The sequence below is a fragment of the Pelmatolapia mariae genome, linkage group LG3_W (assembly GCF_036321145.2).
Source record: "Pelmatolapia mariae isolate MD_Pm_ZW linkage group LG3_W, Pm_UMD_F_2, whole genome shotgun sequence".
NCBI lineage: Eukaryota > Metazoa > Chordata > Actinopteri > Cichliformes > Cichlidae > Pelmatolapia > Pelmatolapia mariae.
In genome coordinates this window covers 6392075-6415175 of record NC_086229.1, presented here as the reverse complement: position 1 = coordinate 6415175, position 23101 = coordinate 6392075, and the positions used below count along the sequence as shown (strand labels likewise).

General features: G+C 43.6%; 1 protein-coding gene across 1 annotated transcript in view; it reads left to right on the top strand.

The window, feature by feature from the left end:
* Window positions 1-23101, top strand: part of LOC134624179 (NACHT, LRR and PYD domains-containing protein 12-like) — a 463420-nt gene that overhangs the window by 310474 nt on the left and 129845 nt on the right. Inside the window, exons 9-10 of the mRNA XM_065470091.1 lie at window positions 14412-14585; window positions 18928-18974. Coding sequence (XP_065326163.1) covers window positions 14412-14585; window positions 18928-18974 — 221 coding nt within the window. The remainder of the gene's footprint in view (window positions 1-14411; window positions 14586-18927; window positions 18975-23101) is intronic.

The following is a 23101-nucleotide window of genomic DNA, read 5'->3' as shown; positions in this document are numbered from 1 at the left end:
GGTGCGACTAAAAAAAACATTTGGTCGCACTGGTGCGACCAACTGTTACCAACATTTGGTCGCACCTGTTTGGGTAACAAAAAAAAATCTCTGCAACTCTCCATGTTGTCAACAGCAGACACACATTATGCCCCTATCGTGGACTAAACCAATCAGAGATAGTCAGGGGCGGGACCTCTCTGATTGGCCGTGGTCCAGTGGAAAGTGCAGGTAGAAGAGGGAGGTGAGTAGCTTTAATAAGGCGATATCAATTCATTAACGGATTCCACACAAAGACGTAAACACAGAGCGACCCGACGCATCAGAATCAGCTTTGTCTTTCTCGGCTTTCTCACCGGACGGCCCGCAGACGGACACGCTGTCGGAGCTTAGCGATTCTGATGCGTCGGGTCCGCGCTGTGTTTACGGTTTTTTGCGCTGATTCTGAGCTGCAGGTTTTGTCTCTCCAACCAAAATTCGCCGAGCCAAAAAGAAGCAGCAAACTGCGCTTCACATTTGATCAATGTCGTCATGAATTCCCTCTGACTTTTGCTGTTTTGCTTCCCCACGATAAAAATTACACTTCCTACACAGCTCCCTGTGTGTACTTCAAGAACAGTTTCCCGTCTCAAATCTCTGTTTTCTGGATTATTCATTCGCTTATTACCCACCAGTCTACCGTTGTTTACAGCGCTGTCTTTTTCTTTTTTCATGTAAATGACGTCCGACAAGAAAGCCTAATTTCTGCTGTTCAATACTGAAGAAATTTAAACTTCTTAAAATTATGCAAAATTGCAGAATATTGCAGAATATTTTTAAGGTTATCTGCTATACAACGCCAGACCAGGAAAATCTCCTTCATGTTTTTCTGTGTTTTATTCTCAGTTACTTTTACACAAAGGCATCTGCTGTGATGTTCACAATTCTGATGAAGTCTCACAAGTGTCAATACTGATAAATGATCAGAATTATAATATTTCTGACTGTCTGAGGCTAAATTGAATCGAATCAGGACTTTGAGAACCGGAATCGAATGGATTATAGAAATCAGTGATGATACCCAGCCCTAGTGAGCAGCCTAGGCCTGACAGAAGTGGATGTAGCTGTGGGTAATAAGAAAAGATGAAAAGAACTATTGATAACTTTTTTGTTAAGTTAAGGCCTGATCCGTCTGAAATTCATAGCCAGTGCTCTGACACAGTGCCATCAATCTTTGAATGCTGAAAAAGCAGCAGTGTATCCAGAAAACACACTTCATGCTGCAATAAATGCACTGCCCAAGTGTCCCCTCTCCCCACTGCCTTTCAGCAGCATGCAACAGCAAACAGGTCGTCAGAGGAGGCCAAGATGATGATTAACATTTAACATTTTCTACAATATTGACAAAGCACTTTAAGCACAACATTGTTAGTTAATAATTTAGAAATGAATATTGTCTGTATGGACCTCCCCCCAAAGAAGGTGCACATGTAAAACTGCGGTGTTAAGCGAAGCGGTTGAAAAATTTGAGTGCGCCTAACTTTTGTGCCGGTACGCCTAACTTTTGTGCCGGTACGCCTAAATTTTTTAAGTTAGGCGTACCGGTGCGCCCATGTCAAATAGTTAGTCTAGAGCCCTGAGTCTAATAACAGATTAAATGCAATGTTGAGGCTGTCATTTTTAGCATCTACATGGATGTTAAAATCACCCACAATAATTATTTTATCTGAGCTGAGCACTAAATCAGATAAAAAGTCTGAGAAATCAGAAAGAAACTCTGTGTAAGGCCCAGTTGGACGATAGATGATAACAAGTAACACTGGTTTCTGAGTTTTACAGCTGGGTTGGACAAGGCTAAGCATCAGGCTTTCAAATTAATTAAAAGTCTGTCTTGGTCTTTTGTTAATTAATAGACTGGTGTGAAAAATTGCTGCCACACCTCCCCCTCGGCCTGTGCTTCAAGGTTTCTGGTAGTTAGAATGACTCGGGGGTGTTGATTCATTTAAACTAACATAATCATCCTGCTGCAACCAGGTTTCTGTAAGGCAGAATAAATCGATTTGTTGGTCAATTATTAAGTCATGTACTAATAGAGACTTGGAGGAGAGAGACCTAATATTTAATAATCCACATTTCACTGTTTTACTCTTTGGTTCAGATGTGGATTCTGTATTGTTCTTTCTTTTTGATTTTTTATGTTTAAGTTTTTTATTGCTGGTTTTTGGTTTGTTTTTTGTCTGTTTGGGAGCTGACACAGTCTCAATGGAGATGGGTTTTTTTTTTTTGGGGGGGGGTAGCAGGAGGAGAGAAGCTGCAGAGAGGCGTGTAAGACTGCAACTCTGCTTCCTGGTCCCAACTCTGGATAGTCATATTTTGGGGGGTTTAATAAATTGGTCCATATTTCTAGAAATGAGAGCTGCTCCATCCAAAGTGGGATGGATGCCGTCTCTCCTAACAAGACCAGGTTTCCTCCAGAAGGTTTTCCAATTATCTATGAAGCCCACATCGTTTCTGGGACACCACTCAGACAGCCCAGACAGCCAAGTTGAAAAGTTCTAAAAGGGGAAGTAGTTCCTGGGGAGCTACTTGCTCTTTTGTTATTGTCTAAGTAGAAACGTGATGGTGAAAATAGTGATGAGTTTGCAGAGGTGACTCCAAAGCAGACTTCTCACAGATTCTGAGACTGCAAGTTACATCACTGTCCAACCAAAATTCACTGAACCAGCGGCAAATGAAAGTCCAAAACAACGCTTAACGTTTGAAATACAGGTGAACATGGGGGTCCGCACTTTGTGTTTACATCTTTTTTGTGGAATCGGTTCACTTGCTGTTTTAGCTGTTTGGTGGTTGTTGAGATGGTTTTGTGAACTTTTAGCTGAGATTCTGAGATTTCTATAGATACCACACATGTCTATATTTAAATAAGAGATTTGGTGATACATCCCATTAAACCAGATGTTCACCCTCACGCCTGGTACTAGAGACATTAGGGTTCAACAGGTTAAATGTTTATTGCTTAATTATTTTGTATAGTGTGAATGGCCATAAGGAGGTTTTTAACACCAAGAAAAGTTGTAAAACTTAAGAAAATACAGTTAACCCTCTGGGGTCGCTGGACTCCAGAGGGTTAAAATCACATGACCAATTAAGACAACACAGCTACAAGATGCAGCGACTCAGAGTTTCCATTTCAACTAGGGTCGAAAGTGCGGACTTCAAACTATATACCAGTTTTTGAATTGTGTCGATTCGAGTTATGATTAAAAAATACACGCCATGTTTGTTTCTGAACAAAACAGTGGTGTTTACAGCGGGAAGAACGGTAAAAACTGCGTTTTCTACAGACAGCGCTAGCAAACACTCTCCGCTTGCGAGTGAAAAAAGGAAAAGAAAAAATACCCCTTCCCTATTGGTGTTAGAGTTTACCATGCCAGCCAATCAAAAAATGATATGGCAACATGTGACATTTGGTTGTTTAGGGAGAAGGGGAAGTTTTTAGGAGTGACACCCACGAGAGGTAGTTAGTTTGTTGTGTAGTTATTGTTTTGTATTGTGTGTCAGTTATACTGCTGAATTTCATATTTGATCTAAAAAAGCCGTCAAAGGCAGATTCCAATGTAAACGCTGTCCCCACATAGAAAACTGGACTCATGCACCTCCTGTTGCACAAATAATTTTTGTGCCTTTTTATTTGATGCAGCACACCTGATTGTTCTGTAAATAGATTTAAATGGTTATATAAAAAACGCCTGAGCCCTTGGCTGCATTTTTAGGTAAATAGTACCATATAACTTTGTTGTTTGCAAAACTCGTGCATAACTTTTAGAAATGTACAATTTCTATTTGCATTTCAAGTTATGAAAATGATTCGTTAAACATGTTTGTGGGTTTTACAGTAAAAAATATAACTTTTTTCTACTCGGATTTTGAATTTTTTGTCTGAATTTAGATCAACTGGGCTTATATAGTATACCAAAATGAAAAAAAAACTAAAATTTCAGATATTTGAGGTTGTGCTGTAAATAATGATACCAAACAAGGCAAGAAAAACATATTTTAAAGGTGAAATATAGAGGTAAAGTCAAAAGTAGTCAAAAACGGCCAATTATACCCTGGATTCAGAGGGTTAAAAGTCCAAAACTTCTACTTCCGGTTGCTTGTGGTAAGTCGCGGATCAAATGAGTTAAGAGTTATAAATTTTAATTATAAATGGATTCATGGCTTCAGACTCATTCAGACACCGCGCCGTGACTCTGTGCTACATGCACACATTTCTGGGCCTCTGCCATTCAATCACACTTTGTATATAGCTTATTTTATGTCATATTCAGTACTGAATTGTACTTTTGGTCTTTTTAAAGGCAGCTGTTTTTATTCAGTGTTTTCACAAAAGCCCTATTTAATGCCATTAGGAAGAGCACATGTGAGGTTTAAGTTCTGGACAAGTTTGAAACCGTTTGTCCTCCACAATGGAAAATGGGTGAAAATAAAAATGGGTATCACTTTAGACAGCTCCTAATTTTATCAGTTCTACTCTCAGCTTCTCATATATATATCCTATATAAATGTTGCACTCAGCTTTGTGGTCTCCAATATCGCGGAAATGCAGCCAGATGCTGGTCATTTTGTGTTTTCACTCTTTCCTAACACGTTCCATAGACTACACTTGCTATCTGTGGAGCATCTTCTTTCGAATAATGGTACAATCCCAGTCTGTCTCTTAAAGTGTTTGGCCACATGGTTTGCTCATCAGAAAAACATCTCGGCTGTGCTCACACTGATTATCAGGAAGCCTGAAAAATCATCAATAATTGACATATGAAATTATCTCAAGTGGCTGGATTTGGCCCACAAGCATATGTTTGACACCCCTGGTTTACACAATTTAGTATTCAATCTGCTAGTGAGTTAGCTCCCTGCTAACTAGCAAACCAGCTAACTGCAGCCACAAGCTGCGACTGCGTCTTTCTAACAAGAGTGTCAGAAACTCAGACTAGTTTTCTTTGTGGATGATAAAGTATTCTCACACTGACCCTTCATGCTGATGCTGCCATCCACCCACTGCTCCTGGATTCCTCATCATCATCTCCATCAGCCCTCACAATACTCCACCTTCATCAGCTTCATGTTCAGGAGCCTGGATGGACAGTAATTCTTTCCATGGGTTATGGTGGGACATTGAGAGCTGAAGTCAAACAGCAGTGAGAAATGAAAGACTGATTCATTTCTATTTAGTCTTGTGATGTGCAGCTTTGTTCAGAGCATTAAGGCCCAGCAAAGATTACTGAGGTCATAGAGCCACTGATGAAACCTGTGTGCTTATAGAAACTGAAACCAGATGAGCAGATGAACCAGAATAGAAGGACATTAAAATGAAGTGTCAGCTACACAAAGGCAAATGGAGGATGGAGTCAGACTTTAAGCTGCTGGACTCAGTCACTACATCCTGTTCTCCTCATAGAACCTGGATACACAGACTCACCTGTGACAGTGACACACAGTGACACACAGTGTGGGCTACACACTTAAGTTTAGAGCTGTTTATTGTCATTGTGCAGTTTCTTGAACAGCAAAATTGGGTAGCTGGACCACAAAGGTGCTAAAGTAAGAAAAAGAGAAACCAATATACATCGAAGGTGGAAAAAAAATAGAATAAAATAAAATAAAAAGCAGTGTATATATATACATGTGTGAGTGGATACACTATATACACGTTGTATGTGTAAGAACAATGAAACAGACTGGGACCAAAATAACTGCACTTGAGCCAAAAATATTGCACAGAACATGGAAAGACTGAGATATTGCACATAGATGATCAACAGCAGTGTCAGGGTGGATGTGTTGGGGAAGTCTTTACACACTCTTAATTCCATTAATAGTTCTGACAGCCCACGGGAAGAAGCTGTTCTTTAGTCTGTTGGTTTTGCACCTGATGGATCTGAGTCTTTTTCCAGAGGGCAGGATGTTGAAGAGGTGGTGGTTAGGATGGAGGTGGTCCTTTATAATTGCCCTGGCTCTGGAGAGACATCTTGAGCTGGCAATTAAGTCCAGGGAGGGGAGTGGACAGCCGATCACCTTCTCTGCAGTTCTGATGATGCTCTGTAGTCTCTTCTTGTCAGCTGTTGTGCAACCAGCGTACCACACAGGGATGGCGTGCACAAGCACACTCTCGATAGTGGCACGGTAGAAGGACACTAGGAGTTCAGTCTGCAGCCTGTTCCATCTCAGAACCCTCAAGAAATGGAGGCGCTGCTGGGCTTTCTTTACTAGGGCTGATGTGTTTGTGGACCAGGATAGGTCCTCGGATATGTGGGTGCCGAGGAACTTAAAGGAGGACACCCTCTCCACATAGTCACCTTTTATGGAGAGGGTGGGAGGATCAGTCCTTGTTTTGCGGAAGTCCATGATCACTTCCTTGGTTTTCTTGGTGTTTAGGGTGAGGTTATTGTAGTTACACCATTCTGACAGTCGCTGGACCTCATCCCTGTATGCGGTGTCATCATCGTTGGTGATGAGCCCCATCAGAGTGGTGTCGTCTGCAAATTTGATGATGGTAAATGGTAAATGGCCTGTATTTATATAGTGCCTTTCTGGTCCCTAAGAACCCCAAAGCGCTTTACATATCCAGTCATCCACCCATTCACACACACATTCACACACTGGTGATGGTAAGCTACGTTGTAGCCACAGCCACCCTGGGGCGCACTGACAGAGGCGAGGCTGCCGAACACTGGCGCCAGTGGGCCCTCTGACCACCACCAGTAGGCAACGGGTGAAGTGTGTTGCCCAAGGACACAACGACCGAGACTATTCAAGCCGGGGCTCGAACCGGCAACCTTCCGATTACAAGGCGAACGCCCAACTCTTGAGCCATGATAATGTTGCAGGGGTGCGTAGGGGTGCAGTCACTGGTGTAGATGGTGTATAATAGTGGACTCAGCACACATCCCTGTGGTGAGCCAGTGCTGAGCGACAGGGTGGATGATTGCTGGTTGCCAACCTTGACTGATTGTGAACGGTCTGTGAGGAAGTTTTTGATCCATGCACATGTGGAGGGGGGAAAGTCCAAGTTTACCAGCTTGTCTATAAGAATCTCTGGGATGATAGTATTGAAGGCCGAGCTGTAATCAACAAAGAGCATCCTTACTGATGTCCCAGGATTCTCCAGGTGATGCAGAGCAGAGTGGAGAGCAGTGGAAATTGCATCCTCTGTGGACCTATTTGCCCTGTAGGCAAACTGGTGGGGTCGAAGCTGGGTGGGAGGCAGTCCTTTATGTGCTTTAGGACCAGCTTCTCAAAGCACTTTGCAACCACTGGATACAGTGCAATGGGTCTGTAGTCACTGAGGCTACTGATGGTGGTGGACTTGGGGACTGGGACTATTGTTGATGATTTCAGGCAGTGAGGGACAGTGGCATGTGTCAGGGAGAGGTTGAATAGTCTGGTCAACACAGGAGCCAGCTGGTCAGCACAGGCTTTGAGCACTCTACCAGGTATTCCGTCGGGACCAGCAGCTTTCCTCTGATTCACTGCTCTGAACACATTGCGGACCTGATGTTGTTGGAGGCTAAATGTGTTCGGGCTGTGCTCAGAGGGCGCTGTAGGCAGGGTGGTGTGCATGGTGGGGGTGACTGCAGTTTTCTCGAAGCGGGCAAAAAAGTGGTTAAGTTCCTCCGCTAACGAGATGTCCATGTTATCTATATTTGTCCCTTTGGCTTTGTAATTGGTGATGTGTTTGAGGCCCTCCCATACCTTCCTGGAGTTGTTATCAGAGAGATGATCTGATAGCTTGTTTGAGTAGTCCAGTTTTGCTGCTCTGATGCCTTTTTTTAGGTCTGCTCTTGCTCTGCTCTACATGTTCTGGTCCCCAGATTTGTATGCAGAGTTGCGTGCCTTTAACAGTGCCTGAACCTTGCTTGTCATCCAGGGTTTACGGTTGGGGTAGACGCGGACCCGCTTTTATGTGGTGACAGTGTCCATGCAGTGTTTGATGTAACCCAGCACTGCGGTTGTGTGAGTCTCTAGGTTATCCTGTTCAAAGACACTCCACTCTGTGAGAGCAAAACAGTCCTGCAATTGAGCGAGAGCTTCGTCAGAAATGGTGTTAATGGTTCTGATGGTGGGCTTTGTCCTTTTCCTGAGTGGTGTGTATGCCGGGACAAGAAGTAGAGAGAGGTGGTCGGACATGCTCAGGTGGGGGAGGGGAACAGATCTGTAGGCTTGCTTAATATTTGAGTAAACATAATCCAAGGTGTTATTTCCTCTCGTAGGGCATTTCACATGTTGTACAAATTTAGGCAGCACAGTTCTTAACCATGCTCTGTTGAAATCCCCTGCAATAATGTGTACTCCCTCTGGGTATGTCCGTTACTGTTCGGAGATAATGTAGTGCAGGTATGCAAGGGCTGAGCTAACATTAGCATCTGGTGGAATGTAGACTGCTGTTATTAGCACTGCAGTCAGTTCTCTGGGCAAGTAGAAAGGTCTGCACATGACAGACATTGCCTCTATGTCCGGGGAGCAGACTGTGGTGATGATCCTAGTGTTTGTGCACCAGTTGTTATGTGTGTAAATGCACAAACCTCCTCCTCTGCTTTTCCCCGCTGTAGCCTTTCTGTCGCTGCGGTGCATTGTGCGGCCTGCTAGCTGCACGGAGGCGTCGGGAATTCCCTCTTGTAGCCATGTCTCCGTGACGACCAGGACACAGCAGTCGTGGACGATTGGCTGTGCGGCGAGAAGTAGATTCAGTTCGTCTATTTTGTTGACGACTGACCGTGACACACATTAGAAAGTGGATCAGTCACACTTGTGCAATCATTTGTTGTGCTGGAAAACCATGAACACTTTGAATCACCATTAATGGCTTTGTTACAGCAACATGCAATCATGAGTTCAAAAGTAGTGTATTGTGTACTTATTTTAATAGTACTGCAGTATGAGAAGTGCAACAGTGTGCAGAAACAAATCAGGTGCTTTCTAACAGCAATATTTCCTTTAACACAGTAGCAGTTCAAATATTTCTGTCAGTGTGAGCTGAAACATGAATCTAATCAAATCAAATATCAAATCAAAGTTCTTTGCCTCTGCCAGGACGTCAACATTTGATCTAGTGTTTTTACAAAGTTCCCCTCAGAGTCCAGAGCCACCAACATACCTTTGATCAACAGCAAGTTAACATTTATAAATGTGTGTTTTCAGAACAGGAACCAGCAGAACTATTTTTCTGTTATCAGGTAGCAGCACAAACGCTCATCAGCTCATTTACTGTGCAGGACTTTGACTGTGTGAAGTGTGTGTTTGTGCTGGATTTCCTTTGGAGAATCTCAGTCAGAAACAAGACAAAGAAAAACTCTTTCAGTCGTCCAGGTTGAGTTGACAACATGAACTGCATTTATCTTCCTCTGACTTGACATGTTCTTCCTCCTCTGCACCGAGCCAGCTGCTAAGACTCACAAGCTCATTGACATTTTCTGATGATAAAGAAACTCTCTTCTTCTGTACAATATGAGCAGCAACAGAGAACAAGCTCTCACAGGTACAGATGTTGCAGCTGTGGCCAAGTACATGTGCTGCATGTTTGGAGCAGCACTCTAATGGACAGGCCTCTGTACTGATGGTGGGCTCTGCTCTGTATCCACCACACTGTTCTCAGCTGAGTCTTCCTCCTGTTCACACTCTGATGAAGCACCAATAGGGCCAACTTTTTCTCTGGTGGCTCAGATGTTGTTGCTTCCACAGGTTTCCCTCCAACAACCCTCTGTTCCTTCAGTAAGGTCAGTAAGATCTGGGTAAACACTTGAGCTCCTTGAATCAGGCTCCAGTGCAGCAGTAGCTTTCACATATACAATGTTGGCATTTTGCTTGCGTGTCTCCAGGTCTGTTCTGAATGCAGACTTGAATTTGACCACGTAGGCGGGGTAGGTAGTTCAGTCACAGACCTGCAACAGAAACAAGAATCAAAGATTCAAATGAGAATGTCGAGCATTCATTTACTTCATGCTGTATTTACACACACATACAGAGGCTGTTTGTCTCTCACACATAGACCGGACAGTGAGAAATAAATCATGATAAATATACCTGCAGGGTTCCAGCTGTGCACTCTGTCCGTGTCAGCTGTGGTTGCCATAGCAACCTAGGTGTTGTGTGTGTGTGGAGGATGTCCCTGAGTGGCTGCTTTGAAGATCAGCTTCAAACTTCCCTTTTTGATAAAGCTTATAGTTCAAGCTGGATCAGGTGACCCTGAACCATCCCTTAGTAATGCTGCTATAGGCTCAGGCTGTTGGTGGACTTCCCATGATGCTCTGCTTTCTTCTCCTCTCTTTTCACTCCTGATGCTTTTATATGTCACTACTGCATGTCCTTAACTTTTGTCTTCTCTCTCCTTAGTTTGTGTTTTAAGATAAGATAAGATACCAAGAACTTTATTTATCCCGAAGGAAATTCTTTTGTCATACACATACTCAGTGCAGCAAGAGAGACAGAGGTACAGAGTAATAAGATATACAATATTTACAATAGAATTCAAGTATACAGTAATATACAGTAGGATAGTGCAAAATATATTTTTGAATATAACTATTAAGGCTGGTATCGTCACTGATTTCTAGAATCGATTCAATTCCGATTCACAAGGTCCCGAATTGATTCGATGCCTGTTAGTACTCCTGTCTGTTTTCTTACCTGGTTCTTCCTGACATTGTACTTTCTCCTCATGGTCTCCTCTTTCCTCTCTCCCGCTTTGAACTGACAATCACACACAAATACATTGTATTCAATTAGATTAAAAAAATATTATTAAGATCACTAATAAAAAAAAAAGTCCGCTCTCAGTGTACTTTCAACCAAAGGGCAAATAACCAAAGCACATGTACATCTAACTAAAGATATAAATATTGAAACACTGATCCAACATTATCCTTTATTGATCGGATCATTTGATCTTACACTTTTACCTGAACGTGGCTCAGGACAGTGGTAAAAACAGCAGGCTACGGATAATGTTATGTTTTAGATTTTAAATAGGCTATATAAATTTCAATGGGAGCAACAGGACAGTCAAATATCGCTGAATTTACTACAGAGTAGGACGGATTGTAGGGTAGCAAACATAGTTGGGAAACACGTTTTCAACACAGCAGGTTACTGGGTGTAATGTTTTTCAGCTAAAAACAAACATGGTCTGACTCCTACCTAACTATATAAAGAGTAGGGCTGAGTATCGTCACTGATTTCTAGAATCGATTCGATTCTGATTCAATTTAATTCGATTCGATTCGATTTGAATCTGGGATATTTTGACAGTCAGAAATATTATAATTCAGATCAGTACATTTACATATTTTTGTATCTATAAAAAGGAAGCTGACACACGCAAGACTTTATCAAAGGTGTAAGCGTCACAGCAGATGCCTTTGTGTCAAAGTAGCTGAAGATAAAACACAGAAAAACATGAAGGTGGTTTTCCTGGCCTGGATTTTATAAAAATATTCTGCAGTACATCAAAAACGAAAGAAAACCATTAATCAACATATGAACGTTACCTCTGACGTTACAGCGGCTTTATTACAGACACAGCTAAGCATTCTGCATTTTGCATAATTTTAGAAAGTTTAAATTTGTTCAGTATTGAACGGCAGAAATTAGGTTTTCTTTTTGGAAGAATGTAAAAGGGAAAAAAAAACAGCCGACAGCGCTGTAAACAACAGCAGACTTGTGCGTAACTAGCAAGCGAATAATGAAGAAAACAGATTTTTAGACGGGAAACTGTTCTTGAAGGAGAGAGGGGGGGAGGGGGGGAGAGCTGTGCATGAAGTGTGATTTTATCCTGGTGAAAGCAAAACAGGAAAGGTCAGAGGGAATTCATGACGATGTTTATGTGAAGCCTAGTTTGGATCTTCTTTTGCTGCTGGTTCGGTCAATATTGTTTTGGAGAGAGATCAAACTAACAGCTTCAGAATCAGCGCATAAAGGGCGTGAACACAAAGCGCGCAGCCGCCAGATCAGGATCAGCGAGCTGTCGGCTTTCAGCCCCGACCGTGTCCGTGCCGTCGGGTAAGAAAGACGACATCTCACTGATTCTGATAAGTCGGCGGGTCTGCGCTGTGTGTTTAAGTCTTTGAGCAGAATTCGTGTACCTGCTCTCATTTACTGTCTGAGCTGTTTGGTGGTTGTTTAAATTTTGTGAGATTTCACCAGAGACTCTGGCATTTCGGGCAAAATAAATTTAAATTAATTAATTAAAAAATCGATTCAGGATTTTAATGAATCGATTTTACGTTATCCAAGCCAGAATCGATTTTAATCGATAAATCGATTATAAAAACCCACCCCTAATAACTATATAACGGAATATAACTATATCCTGAAAAATAAATAGCTTAGCTATCAGTGCACGTGATTCTAAAAGTGACATACTATTGTGCAAATAGACACAAGAGTAGGAGCAGCATATGATGGGGAGATGAAACAAACATTCAATGAGAAACTGTTGGGTGGTATTGCACGGTCTGAATGGGAACAGAATAGCTTTGTTATTAATCCTCAGAAAATCACCTACAGAGTGAGGAGGAATTGTACAGTCTTATTGCCAGAGCACAACAACAACAAAAAGGCGCTCTCTCACCCAGGAAACACACAGTCGCAGAGAGAGCGCGTCACCCTGTAACCATGGCAACCGTAACGCTGCCACCTGGAACAACAGGACATAGCTGTCAAACAAAATCCAAACAGTCCTGACCCGCCACAATATGAAACAGGAAAATACCGCCGTGTATTCCATTTATTTCAGCAAAGTAACTGTATTCTAAATACCACCTTTTTAAACGGTAACTGTAACAGAATACAGTTACTCATATTTTGTATTTTAAATACGTAACGGCGGTAGATGTATTCCGTTACTCCCCAACACTGCCTGTAACACAGCCTGTGAGATTATCTATATTCCTGATGAGACTCACAAAGAATATCCCAGTCCGTTGCCTCAAAGCATCCCTGCAGAGTCTCTTCCGACTCCCTTCTCCATGTTGTAACTGTTTTTGTGACTGCAGGTTGTCTCAGGAAAGGCAGGTTTGTAAAGGGCCTGGAGGTGGACAAGGTTGTGATCTGCCCTGCCCAGGGGAGGGAGAGGGATGGAGGTGTATGCCTCAGTAGCATTGACATAAAACAGGTCCAATGTTTTATTGTCTCTGGTTTTGCAGTCCATATACTGCTTGAATGTGAGTAGAACAGTGGAGAGGTTTGCGTGGTTGAAATCACCCGTTACAGCCACAAACGCAGAGGGGCTTCGATTCAGGAGATCCGTTGTCGCTGAGCTGATGACATCATAAGCCTGCGCCGCATTAGCGGCAGGGGCGATGTAAACAATGATGATAATGGGGAGAGAAAACTCTTGCCGTGAATAATACGGTCGAAGACCGACTGCTAACAGTTCAATGTGTTTGTTACATACAGCCATCTTCACCATAACGTGACTGGGGGAACACCAGCAGTTGTTAACATAAAGAGTGACTCCTCCTCCCCTCTTCTTCTCACTGCTGCTGGGTCCCTGTCCGCTCTCACACACATAAATCCGTTTAGATCCTCCGCCTGATCCGGGATGTTTTTATGCAGCAATGTCTCCGTGAAACACATAACACTGCATTCTCGGAAAACTTTCTCTGTCCTTGTTAGCTTCACGATCTCCTCCATCTTATTAACCAGCGATCTAACATTACCAGTCACTACTGACAGGAGAGCAGGACGGAATCTTTTCCTCCTCAGTCTTCGTTTTCGTCTTCGTTTTCCCAGCTCTGCAGCCGCAGTAGTTCCTTTTGATCACCGCAGTGATCTCGTGCTGTCTGAGTCCCAGCAGCTGGTCTCGGCTATAGACAAAGGGGCAGCGTGGCGTCGCGGTCATCGCAGTAGTTTTGCAGGGAATTTCACTTCCAAGCACGGATAAAAATATCTCAATTACACCAAAAAGTATAAACTGAAAGACTAAGTAGAAAAAAAAGAAATAAATAAGAGCAAAAAAAAGAAAGAGGACAGTAATTTTCAACTGTAGAGAGCATGTTACGCAGGCTGCCATCCGAGATGGCGCCGTAAGTTAAGTGTTCTTTGTTCTTGTCTCTCTGACCTCATCTCTTCTCTTTCCCCTCACCCTGCAACCAGTCATGGTAGACGCTCCTCCTGGAGCCTGTTTTCTGGGAGGATCTTTGTGTCAAAGGGAGTTCTTCTTCCCACCATCACCAAGTGCTGCTCACAGTGAATTGTCTGATGTTTGGGGCTTTCTCTCTAATATTGGAGGCTGTTACCTTACACTGTTAAACAGCTTGAGATGATTGTTGTTGTCTGTTGGGTATTATCACTGATAAATAAAGTTACATTGAATGGATGTAAATGGATAGATGTTATTGTAACAAAGAGAAAATGATTGTTGACAGAAGGATTGTTGTTTTGTGTGTCTGCAGTCTGTCAGGCTGTCTGATCACAGAGGAAGGCTGTACTTCTCTGGCCTCAGCTCTGAGCTCCAACCCCTCCCATCTGAGAGAGCTGGACCTGAGCTACAATCATCCAGGTGACTCAGGAATGAAGCTGCTGTCGGCTGGACTTGAGGATCCAGGCTGGAGACTGGACACTCTCAGGTATGGAGAGAATGTCTGATAGAGGAGGAAGAGCTGGAAAACACAGTCCTTCACTCACTTCCCAATTGTTTCCTGCAAATGAGACATGAACAGTCACACATGCAGGAATATTTTCGGGGACAGACACACTAGTCTAGCTGGATAGTACATGCATATTTATGTAGGCGTCTCCAAGGAGTCTGTTTGCAGGAACATCTAGGACACAGGTGTACCTGAGATAGTGGCCACTGTGTACCTAATAAAGTGTCAGCCATGTGTATGTTTCCCATGCTGTATGTCACAGTGACAATGACAGTCAGTGACACTGACAGAAGGATGAAACAAGGCTGTGAATCATTTCAGTCTGTGTGTGTGACAAAGAGGCAGACAGGAGCAGCTAACATTTGGAAATGGAAGCCTAAATACTGGAAACTCTGCATTCACAGCTAAATTCACAATAAATTTGTTGTGCACATTTTTCTGTTATTGTTCTCAAACAACAGAATGAGAATGAACTATTCATTTGAACAAGGCCCATAAACAGCATTAGCTTAGCAGCATTAGCTTATCAGAGTTTCCATCATGGTCACAGAAATCCTTAGCAGAGCAAAGTGGCCTACTTAGCAATAGCTGCTCAAGTTGTAGAAAGCAAGGGAAAACGGTATTAGCATTAGCTGCTAATGGCAGCCTATGATTGTTGGGTTTTTCTCTGTATTTATTATTGTGCTATCTACTGTACAATATAAAGCGCCTTGAGGCGACTTTTGTTGTGATTTGGTGCTATATAAATAAAATTGAATTGAATTGAATTGAATTTAGCATAAACTCTTCATATCGTTATAACGCAAGGGAGAAGAGTCACTCATGGCGCCTATTTAGCATTAACATCTCACATCATTATAACACAAGAGAAAAGGGTATTAGCGTTAGCTTATTCACCTCAAATTAGCTTTAGCCGCTAAAAGCAGCCTACTTAGCATTAACTCCTCACATTGTTGTTACCCAAGAGAAAAGAGTATTAGTATTAGCTACTATCAATGTTAATAAGTAAGAGAAAACATTAGTTTGCTAATATCGTAATAATAATTTAAAAAAAAAGATATTTATTTTTCATTTCCGGAAATAGAGAACTGCAGAGACGAAGACGTACCCCAATTAAGAAAGGCTAGCCAGGCAAAATACATAGGGTGCAACAATACTCGTATCGGTGTTGAACCATTCGATACAGTGCTTTCGGTTCGGTACGCATATGTATCGAACAATACAAATTTTTTAATTTGTTTTACCAAATGTTCTTCTGACGATGCTGTCTGTGTTGAGCGCTCAGTGGATCTGCGTTCGACTACTCCGCCTAGGATGCACTGTCGAGTGCAGATCCACTGAGCGCAGCGCAAGCTAGCGAGACAGAAGCTAAGCTCATTGCAACATGGCAACTGCCTCAACGCTACACGAAATTGAGCCTCCCCCACCCTCATTCAGATCTGGCATTTGGAACTATCTTGGTTTTCATGTGAAGTATGACCCTGAAGGTAAGCGCGTCATGGACAAAAGTATGTCGGATGTGCCACGCAATGCTCAATTACATTGGTGGGAACTAGTGCGTTAGAGCAGTTAGCTCGTTAATGTGTTGACACCGTCCAGTCCCAAGCACAGGGCGATCCGCGGTAACTCGTTAACGGAGATTTGTGGCATTATGGCGTTAAAGTCATTTTAACGAGATTAACGCTGACAGCTCTAGTGGGAACACAATGAATATGGCTGCACGTTTACACCGACATCATCCTAGTGCAAAGACAAGTGGAAGCAGACAAAAACAACAAGCATGCATGCTACAAACTTTACCCGAGTCATTTAGACAGCTATTAGCACATGATTCTCCTTATGGGGACCTGATATGTTTAATATGCTGCTGAGAATATACCCCAGAAAGGGCGTATAGTAGAGCTTTTATTTTGGAAAGAGCCATTTCTCTGTAATAAACTCTCTTTTCCAAAGATGAGTGATTTCTCGATCAGATAGATGTATTTTTTTATTACTTTGTTGTTTTAGCAACATTAAATTTAAAAACTACACTTTTGAGTTCAAATATATATTTATAATTTTAATAAGTGACAAATTAAAAAGGCATGAAAATTTTTTTGTGTCGGAAAAATATCGAACCATGACACCAAAGTATCGAACCGGATGTACTGTCTACATCGGCTGTCTCTCACCCTTTACCCACCCCTGTTGCTTGTCATGTGTTTCTTTGGTGTATTAAGCGTTTTTTTCATGTGCTATGTGCAGAGGTGTTTTTTTCTGTCCTCAAACTGATCTCCCTGTTGGAGCTCAGTCTGGGGGGAGTTATTTTTTTCTCCTTATCTTTCCTCATGTTGTGCATTTTCCATTGTTATACCCCTCTGACCTGTCTTCCCCATGTGATGTTTGTGTAATGTGTAGCATCCCCGGTTGAAAAGATGGTCTCTCAAACTGATGGTTCACAATCCTTTTATTAAATAGCCGTGCATGTGAACACACCGTAAGAGCTACAACATACAGAATAAAAGACTATTAGTAAATCAAACAGTGTGTTACCTTTAACCTTTTGACTTATTTATTAATCACAAATTAATTCTTTTTACCTTACATAACAAATAACACTAAAACTTGTAAATTATTGCATATAACAGTGAAATCGCTGCATCGCTGCCTAAACATGAGGTACGTTAGCACCCTCTAGTGGGTGAAAACTTAGGCTTTATACTTAGTAACGGTCAGCAGCTATATGCTCGTAAAACAACAAAGTACAAATCCACAGGACAAATTTTGTTACAAACCTTGTTCCCTCATCAACCAGGTGCTAGGAACTGCTTACAACTCAGGATTGCACCTTGATAGCCGTTCTTTTTCCCATTTCCGTCCATTAACCATAGAGAACACCTTTTCTCTGTGCATTAAAACCCGCGCTTCTGCTATATGGTTTACGCCACTTGATTTACGGCACGTTGTCGCTCTGTGACTTTCAAAATAAAAGCATCCGCTCCAACAATATAATAGTCACTCATAACTTTACAAAACACTTTACAAAAGATTAATACGGTCATTTACATAATGTATGTATGGTCAGAAGGGTAAGATGGCGCTGGCAAAGGTCGGCAGCCTTAACCCAATTTCCTTCGGGGTTAACCTTCAGGATCAATAAAGTTTTATTGAATTGAATTGAATATTAGGCTGCTGTTAGCTAGCAGTGGGGGCTGTTGGGGTGTGGGGGGGACCTCTTTCTGTGACTGACTAGAGGATTCAAACCAATTAGATGACAATATTCACATGACTCCCACTCCTTGAAGTGTATTTGTGAAAATGTTGGACTGTTCCTTTATCAGTGTCTAACAGTATGTTTATGAGAGCCATGTAATGTCGAGAGAAAGAGCGAATTTTGATACATGAGAGATTTGTAATGTTTAGCGTGTTTGGAGGCTACAGTTAGCGTGTAGTTGGTGTGTAGTGTAGTGGTTGTGTTGTGTGTCAGTTCTACTAGTGAACGTCACAGTTGCTGCCTTAAAGCCACCAAAGGCAGATTGCAGTGTAAACACTGTCTCCATATGGAAAACAGGAGTGATCCACCTCCTGCTGTCAGACCTGCAGGTTATCCCTGTGCTGTTCTCCTCTGTCTTGTAGTGGACACAAACTATTTTTGCAGTGGCACAAATCATTTGTGTGGCTTCTTATTTGATGCAGAACACGTGATTGTTCTGTAAATCGTTTGAAATCCTTATATAAAAACCGCCTGAGGCCTGGGCTGCATTTTTAGGGAAGTAGTTGTTGTTTGCAAAACTTGTGCATAATTTTTTAAAATGTACAAAATGATTGGTTAAACATGTTTGTGGTTTTTACAGTAAAACTCAGACTTTTTTCTCCTGTGATATTTCCTCCAATGACTGGAGATGTGGTGTTGATGAATGTGTCAGAACTAATCCAAAGATATAACCCTGTGCAGTCTGGAGAAATGGCATCATCCAGTCTGTCCTGTTTTCATCAATCACTGTCTGCTTGGCCTCAGTCATGAAGCATGACGGGGCCAGAAAATAAGGTCTTTAGAGAGGCTCATCTGTGCTGTCTTCCCTCCATCCAGGACCTGTAAAGGTCCAGAATGAGGGACAAACACATCTCTACAGACCTTTCACATCATGGAGAGAAACTGTTCACATTTCTTCCTTCAGGCAGACGATACAGAGTGTTGTTAACAAAAAACAGACACCACAGACAATTCATTCCCCCGAGCTTTCACTTTGATGAACACTGTGAATGTTCATGTGTGTGAGAGCCATGTAATGTCCATGTGTGCATGCTGACTGTGCTGCTCTGACCCCCCTCCTCCTTTCAGGGTGGAGCCTGCTGGAGTCCGATGGTTGAGACCAGGTCTGAGGAAGTGTAAGTGTGTTTTTAATGGGATTCATGAAAACAAAGCAGCACACATTCAACCATCTTCATCATGTCAGGAGTCATCATCAAAGTGTCAATCAATGAACAGATGATGGATCAATAACTGCAGCTGGATTGTGTTTGTTCTCTCCATCAGATTCCTGTCAACTCACAATCGACACAAACACAGTTCACACAAACCTCCAACTGTCTGACAACAACAGGAAGGTGACACATGTGTGGGAGGTTCAGTCATATCCTGATCATCCAGACAGATTTGATGTTGAACAGCTACTCTGTAGAAATGGTCTGACTGGTCGCTGTTACTGGGAGGTCGAGTGGAGAGGAGAAGTTCGTATATCCGTGAGTTACAGAAGCATCATAAGGAAAGGAGGCAGAGACTGTTTGTTTGGACACAATGATCAGTCCTGGAGTCTGTACTGTGTTACGTCCCCACATGAAAGCTAGGCGAAGAGGGTGGGGGACAGTAACAGTTGGATCCGGGTGAAATGAAAGGAACGCCAGGCAGATGGTTTTTAACACAAAACAAGTCTTTATTATAATCAATTGACTCAATAATCATTTAAAAGGTAACAACAGAAAGAGACAGCACCGCTGCTTTAATTATAACTCAAACAGGTCAACCCAAAGAGAATGGTGACCGCTTCACCAAAGAAAACAACTATAAGGCTTCAACAGAAAAAGACAGCAACGCTGCTATTAGCACAAACTAGGCAGGCCAAACAAAGTAATGGAGGCTGCCGACACTCAAGCAAAAACACTGCCCAGTTGAGCTACTCACGGTAAGCTACGCACAGTGGGGCTAGTCGCACACACACAGCAGGCCTTTCCCACACCTAGGCTGGAAACACACACTATCCACCACAGATGAAAATCCACCAGAAGCCTCTCCCACCTCCACACTGCTCTCCTCCAGCTTATATCACCTCTCAGGGTAATTGGTGGTAACGAGGGCAGATGAGCAGCAGGTGTGTCCTAACGGAGAAGGAAGGGGCGGAGAGAGACAAGTGGAGGGGCAAGAAAGAAGGAGGAGAAGAGGGAGAAGACAACACCACACCCACACACTCCCACAGCCTCACAGGATGTAACATTCCCCCCACCTTATGTTCACACTATACAAAACAGAGAATAAACTCATCACTATGCACTGCGTGAGAGTGCATCAGCCACCAGGTTTTCACTCCCTTTCTTGTGTTGAATAACCAGGTCATAATCTTGCACCAGCAAAGCCCAGCGCATTAGCCGCTGGTTGTGGTTGTACATACGTTGGAGAAACGTAAGGGGATTGTGATCTGTATACACAGATACTGGAAAGGAGCTAGAGCCCACATACACAGTGAAGTGCTGCAAGGCCATCAGCAGCGCTAGAGCTTCTTTCTCTATGGTGGAATAGTTTAGCTGATGGCGCTTGAACTTTGCAGAGTAGTAGCAGACTGGGTGACACACACCCTCTGTGTCGTCCTGCAACAGCACCGCACCAGCTCCGGTGGCACTGGCGTCAACTTCCAGTTTGAAAGGCTGAGAGAAGTTGGGGGCGGCCAGAACTGGGGCGCTGCAAAGGAGGGATTTTGCAGACTCAAATGCATGCTGGCACTCTCCTGACCAACCAAAAGGGATTTTGGGGCTACATAGCTTTGTCAAAGGGGCCACAACTACCGCAAAGTTCTTGCAAAAACAGCGATAGTATCCAGTCATGCCCAGGAACCGCTTTAACTCCCGCCTAGTGGCTGGGGCCGGGTAGCTGAGGATAGCCTCGACTTTTGCCTCCACCGGGCGACCCGCCCGAAACCCACCTGCTTTCCCAGATACGTGACTGTCGCTTTGGCAAACTCGCACTTAGCGAGATTTAGAGTTAACGAGGCATCGGCCAATCGCTGAAACACTGCTTGTAGGATGGCCACATGCTCTTCCCACGTGTCCGTGTATATCACTACATCATCCAAGTACACATTACACCGAGGCACATCCCCCAACACCAGCTGCATTAAACGCTGAAAGGTGGCCGGAGCATTTTTCATGCCAAACGCCATCACGGTGTACTGCATGAAATGGTCGGGTGTGACAAATGCAGAAATGTCAGAGGCTCTGGGGGTCAGAGGCACCTGCCAATACCCTTTAAGAAGGTCTAGTTTGGAGATGTATTTGGCAGGACCGATGTTGTCAATGCAATCCTCCATACGAGGAAGTGGAAAAGAATCAGAGACGGTCACTGCATTTACCTTCCGGTAGTCGGTGCAGAAACGTGGGGTGCCATCAGACTTAGGCGCAAGCAAACACGGGGAGCTCCAAGGGCTGTGGCTCGGTTGTGCCAAACCGTTCTCTACTAAATAACTGACTTCCTTCTTCATCACCTCACGCTTTCCCATGGGGCAGCGGTACGCATGCTGTTTGATTGGGGTTGCGTTACCAACATTGATGTCATGTTCACAAACACTAGTACGCGAGGGCACATCACCAAAGAGAGAAGGGTAGGAGTGCAGTAGACTAAGCACATCTTTGCACTGTGAAGGGGACAGATGAGACAAGTGGGCCGTTACCTCGGCTAAGTAAGCTGAATTTGCCAACCGCCCACACTGTTGTCCCTCAGAAAGCATATGCAGATCATCGTCGGCACTTGCCTCTACGCTCAGCACGGCAGCATAGACAGCACTGGGGGTTGCTGCGCTGGCAACGGTCTCATGAGTTACCCTATCATGGTAGGGTTTCAACATGTTAATGTGACACAGGCGGGTTTTCCTCCTGCGTTCTGGGGTACTGAGGACATAATCTGTCTCGGACACCTTCCTCACTACAACATACGGTCCCGCAAAACGGGCCGAAAGAGCAGAACCAGGCACCGGTAGCAACACTAGGACTTTGTCTCCAGCCTGAAAATGTCTTTTTACAGCTTTTCTGTCATACCATTTCTTCATGCTTGCCTGGGATACACACAGGGCCTCTTTTGCTAATGAGGTAGCTTGTTGCCATCGATCCCTACACGTCTTCACAAAATCTACCACGTTAGTTTTTGGAACACCCCCACTAAGGAACTTCTCTTTCAACATCTTTAGTGGGCCCCGCACATTGTGGCCAAACACAAGGGTAGCCGGGCTGACCCCTAAGGACTCCTGCTTGGCATCGCGTATCGCAAACAGCACGAAGGGGACGCCTTCATCCCAACTTCTGCCCGTGTCATGGCAGTACTTTTTCAGCATGGCCTTAAGTGTTTGGTGCCAACGCTCAAGTGCACCCTGCGACTCTGGGTGGTAAGCACTAGACACGGAATGAGAAATGCCAAGGGAAGTTAAAGTCTGTTTAAATGCTCGGGATAAGAAATTAGTTCCCTGGTCCTTTTGCACTGTTTTTGGGAGACCAAAGGTGGTAAAAAACTTGATTAGCGCCTTAGTAATGTTTGCAGTGGTGATCCTCCGCAGAGGAATTGCTTCGGGGAACCGCGTGGACAAGCACATTATGGTCAATAAAAACTGATTACCTGCCCGTGTTCTTGGCAACGGACCGACACAATCGACCAAAACGTGCTCAAATGGCTCACCAACGGCAGGTATTGGACATAGTGGGGCGGGGGGCACAGTTTGGTTTGGTTTGCCCACCAGTTGACACGTGTGACAAGTATTACAATACTTTGCAACATCTGTCTTCATTGCCGGCCAGAAGAAGTGCTGCAGAATACGGTCATATGTTTTAGTTATCCCCAAATGTCCTGACCATGAATGGTCATGGGCCAATTGTAGCACATGCTGACGCAAACTAGCCGGGACCACTATCTGTTGGACTACACTCCAGTCCTCCCCTGGCTTTGAGGTCCACCTGCGCATTAACAATCCATCACAAACAACAAATGTCTGCTTCCTGTCTCCTGTCGGACCATCACTCTCATCTACGGCGGCAAAACATTTGGCTAACAACGGGTCCTTTTTCTGAGCGATCATAAGGGCCTCCCGCGTGAGGAGAGGAGGGGCTGCAGGTTCAGGAGCAGGCTCAACTACTTCATGAGCCAGTTCCTTGGCATCAGGACCCGCCTCCTCCTCGTAGGGCATCACATCCTTTTCCAAAATAGAGCCGACCACTGACTCTGACAAGTCAACCACTTCTTCCTGCCGATGGGCGTGTGACCG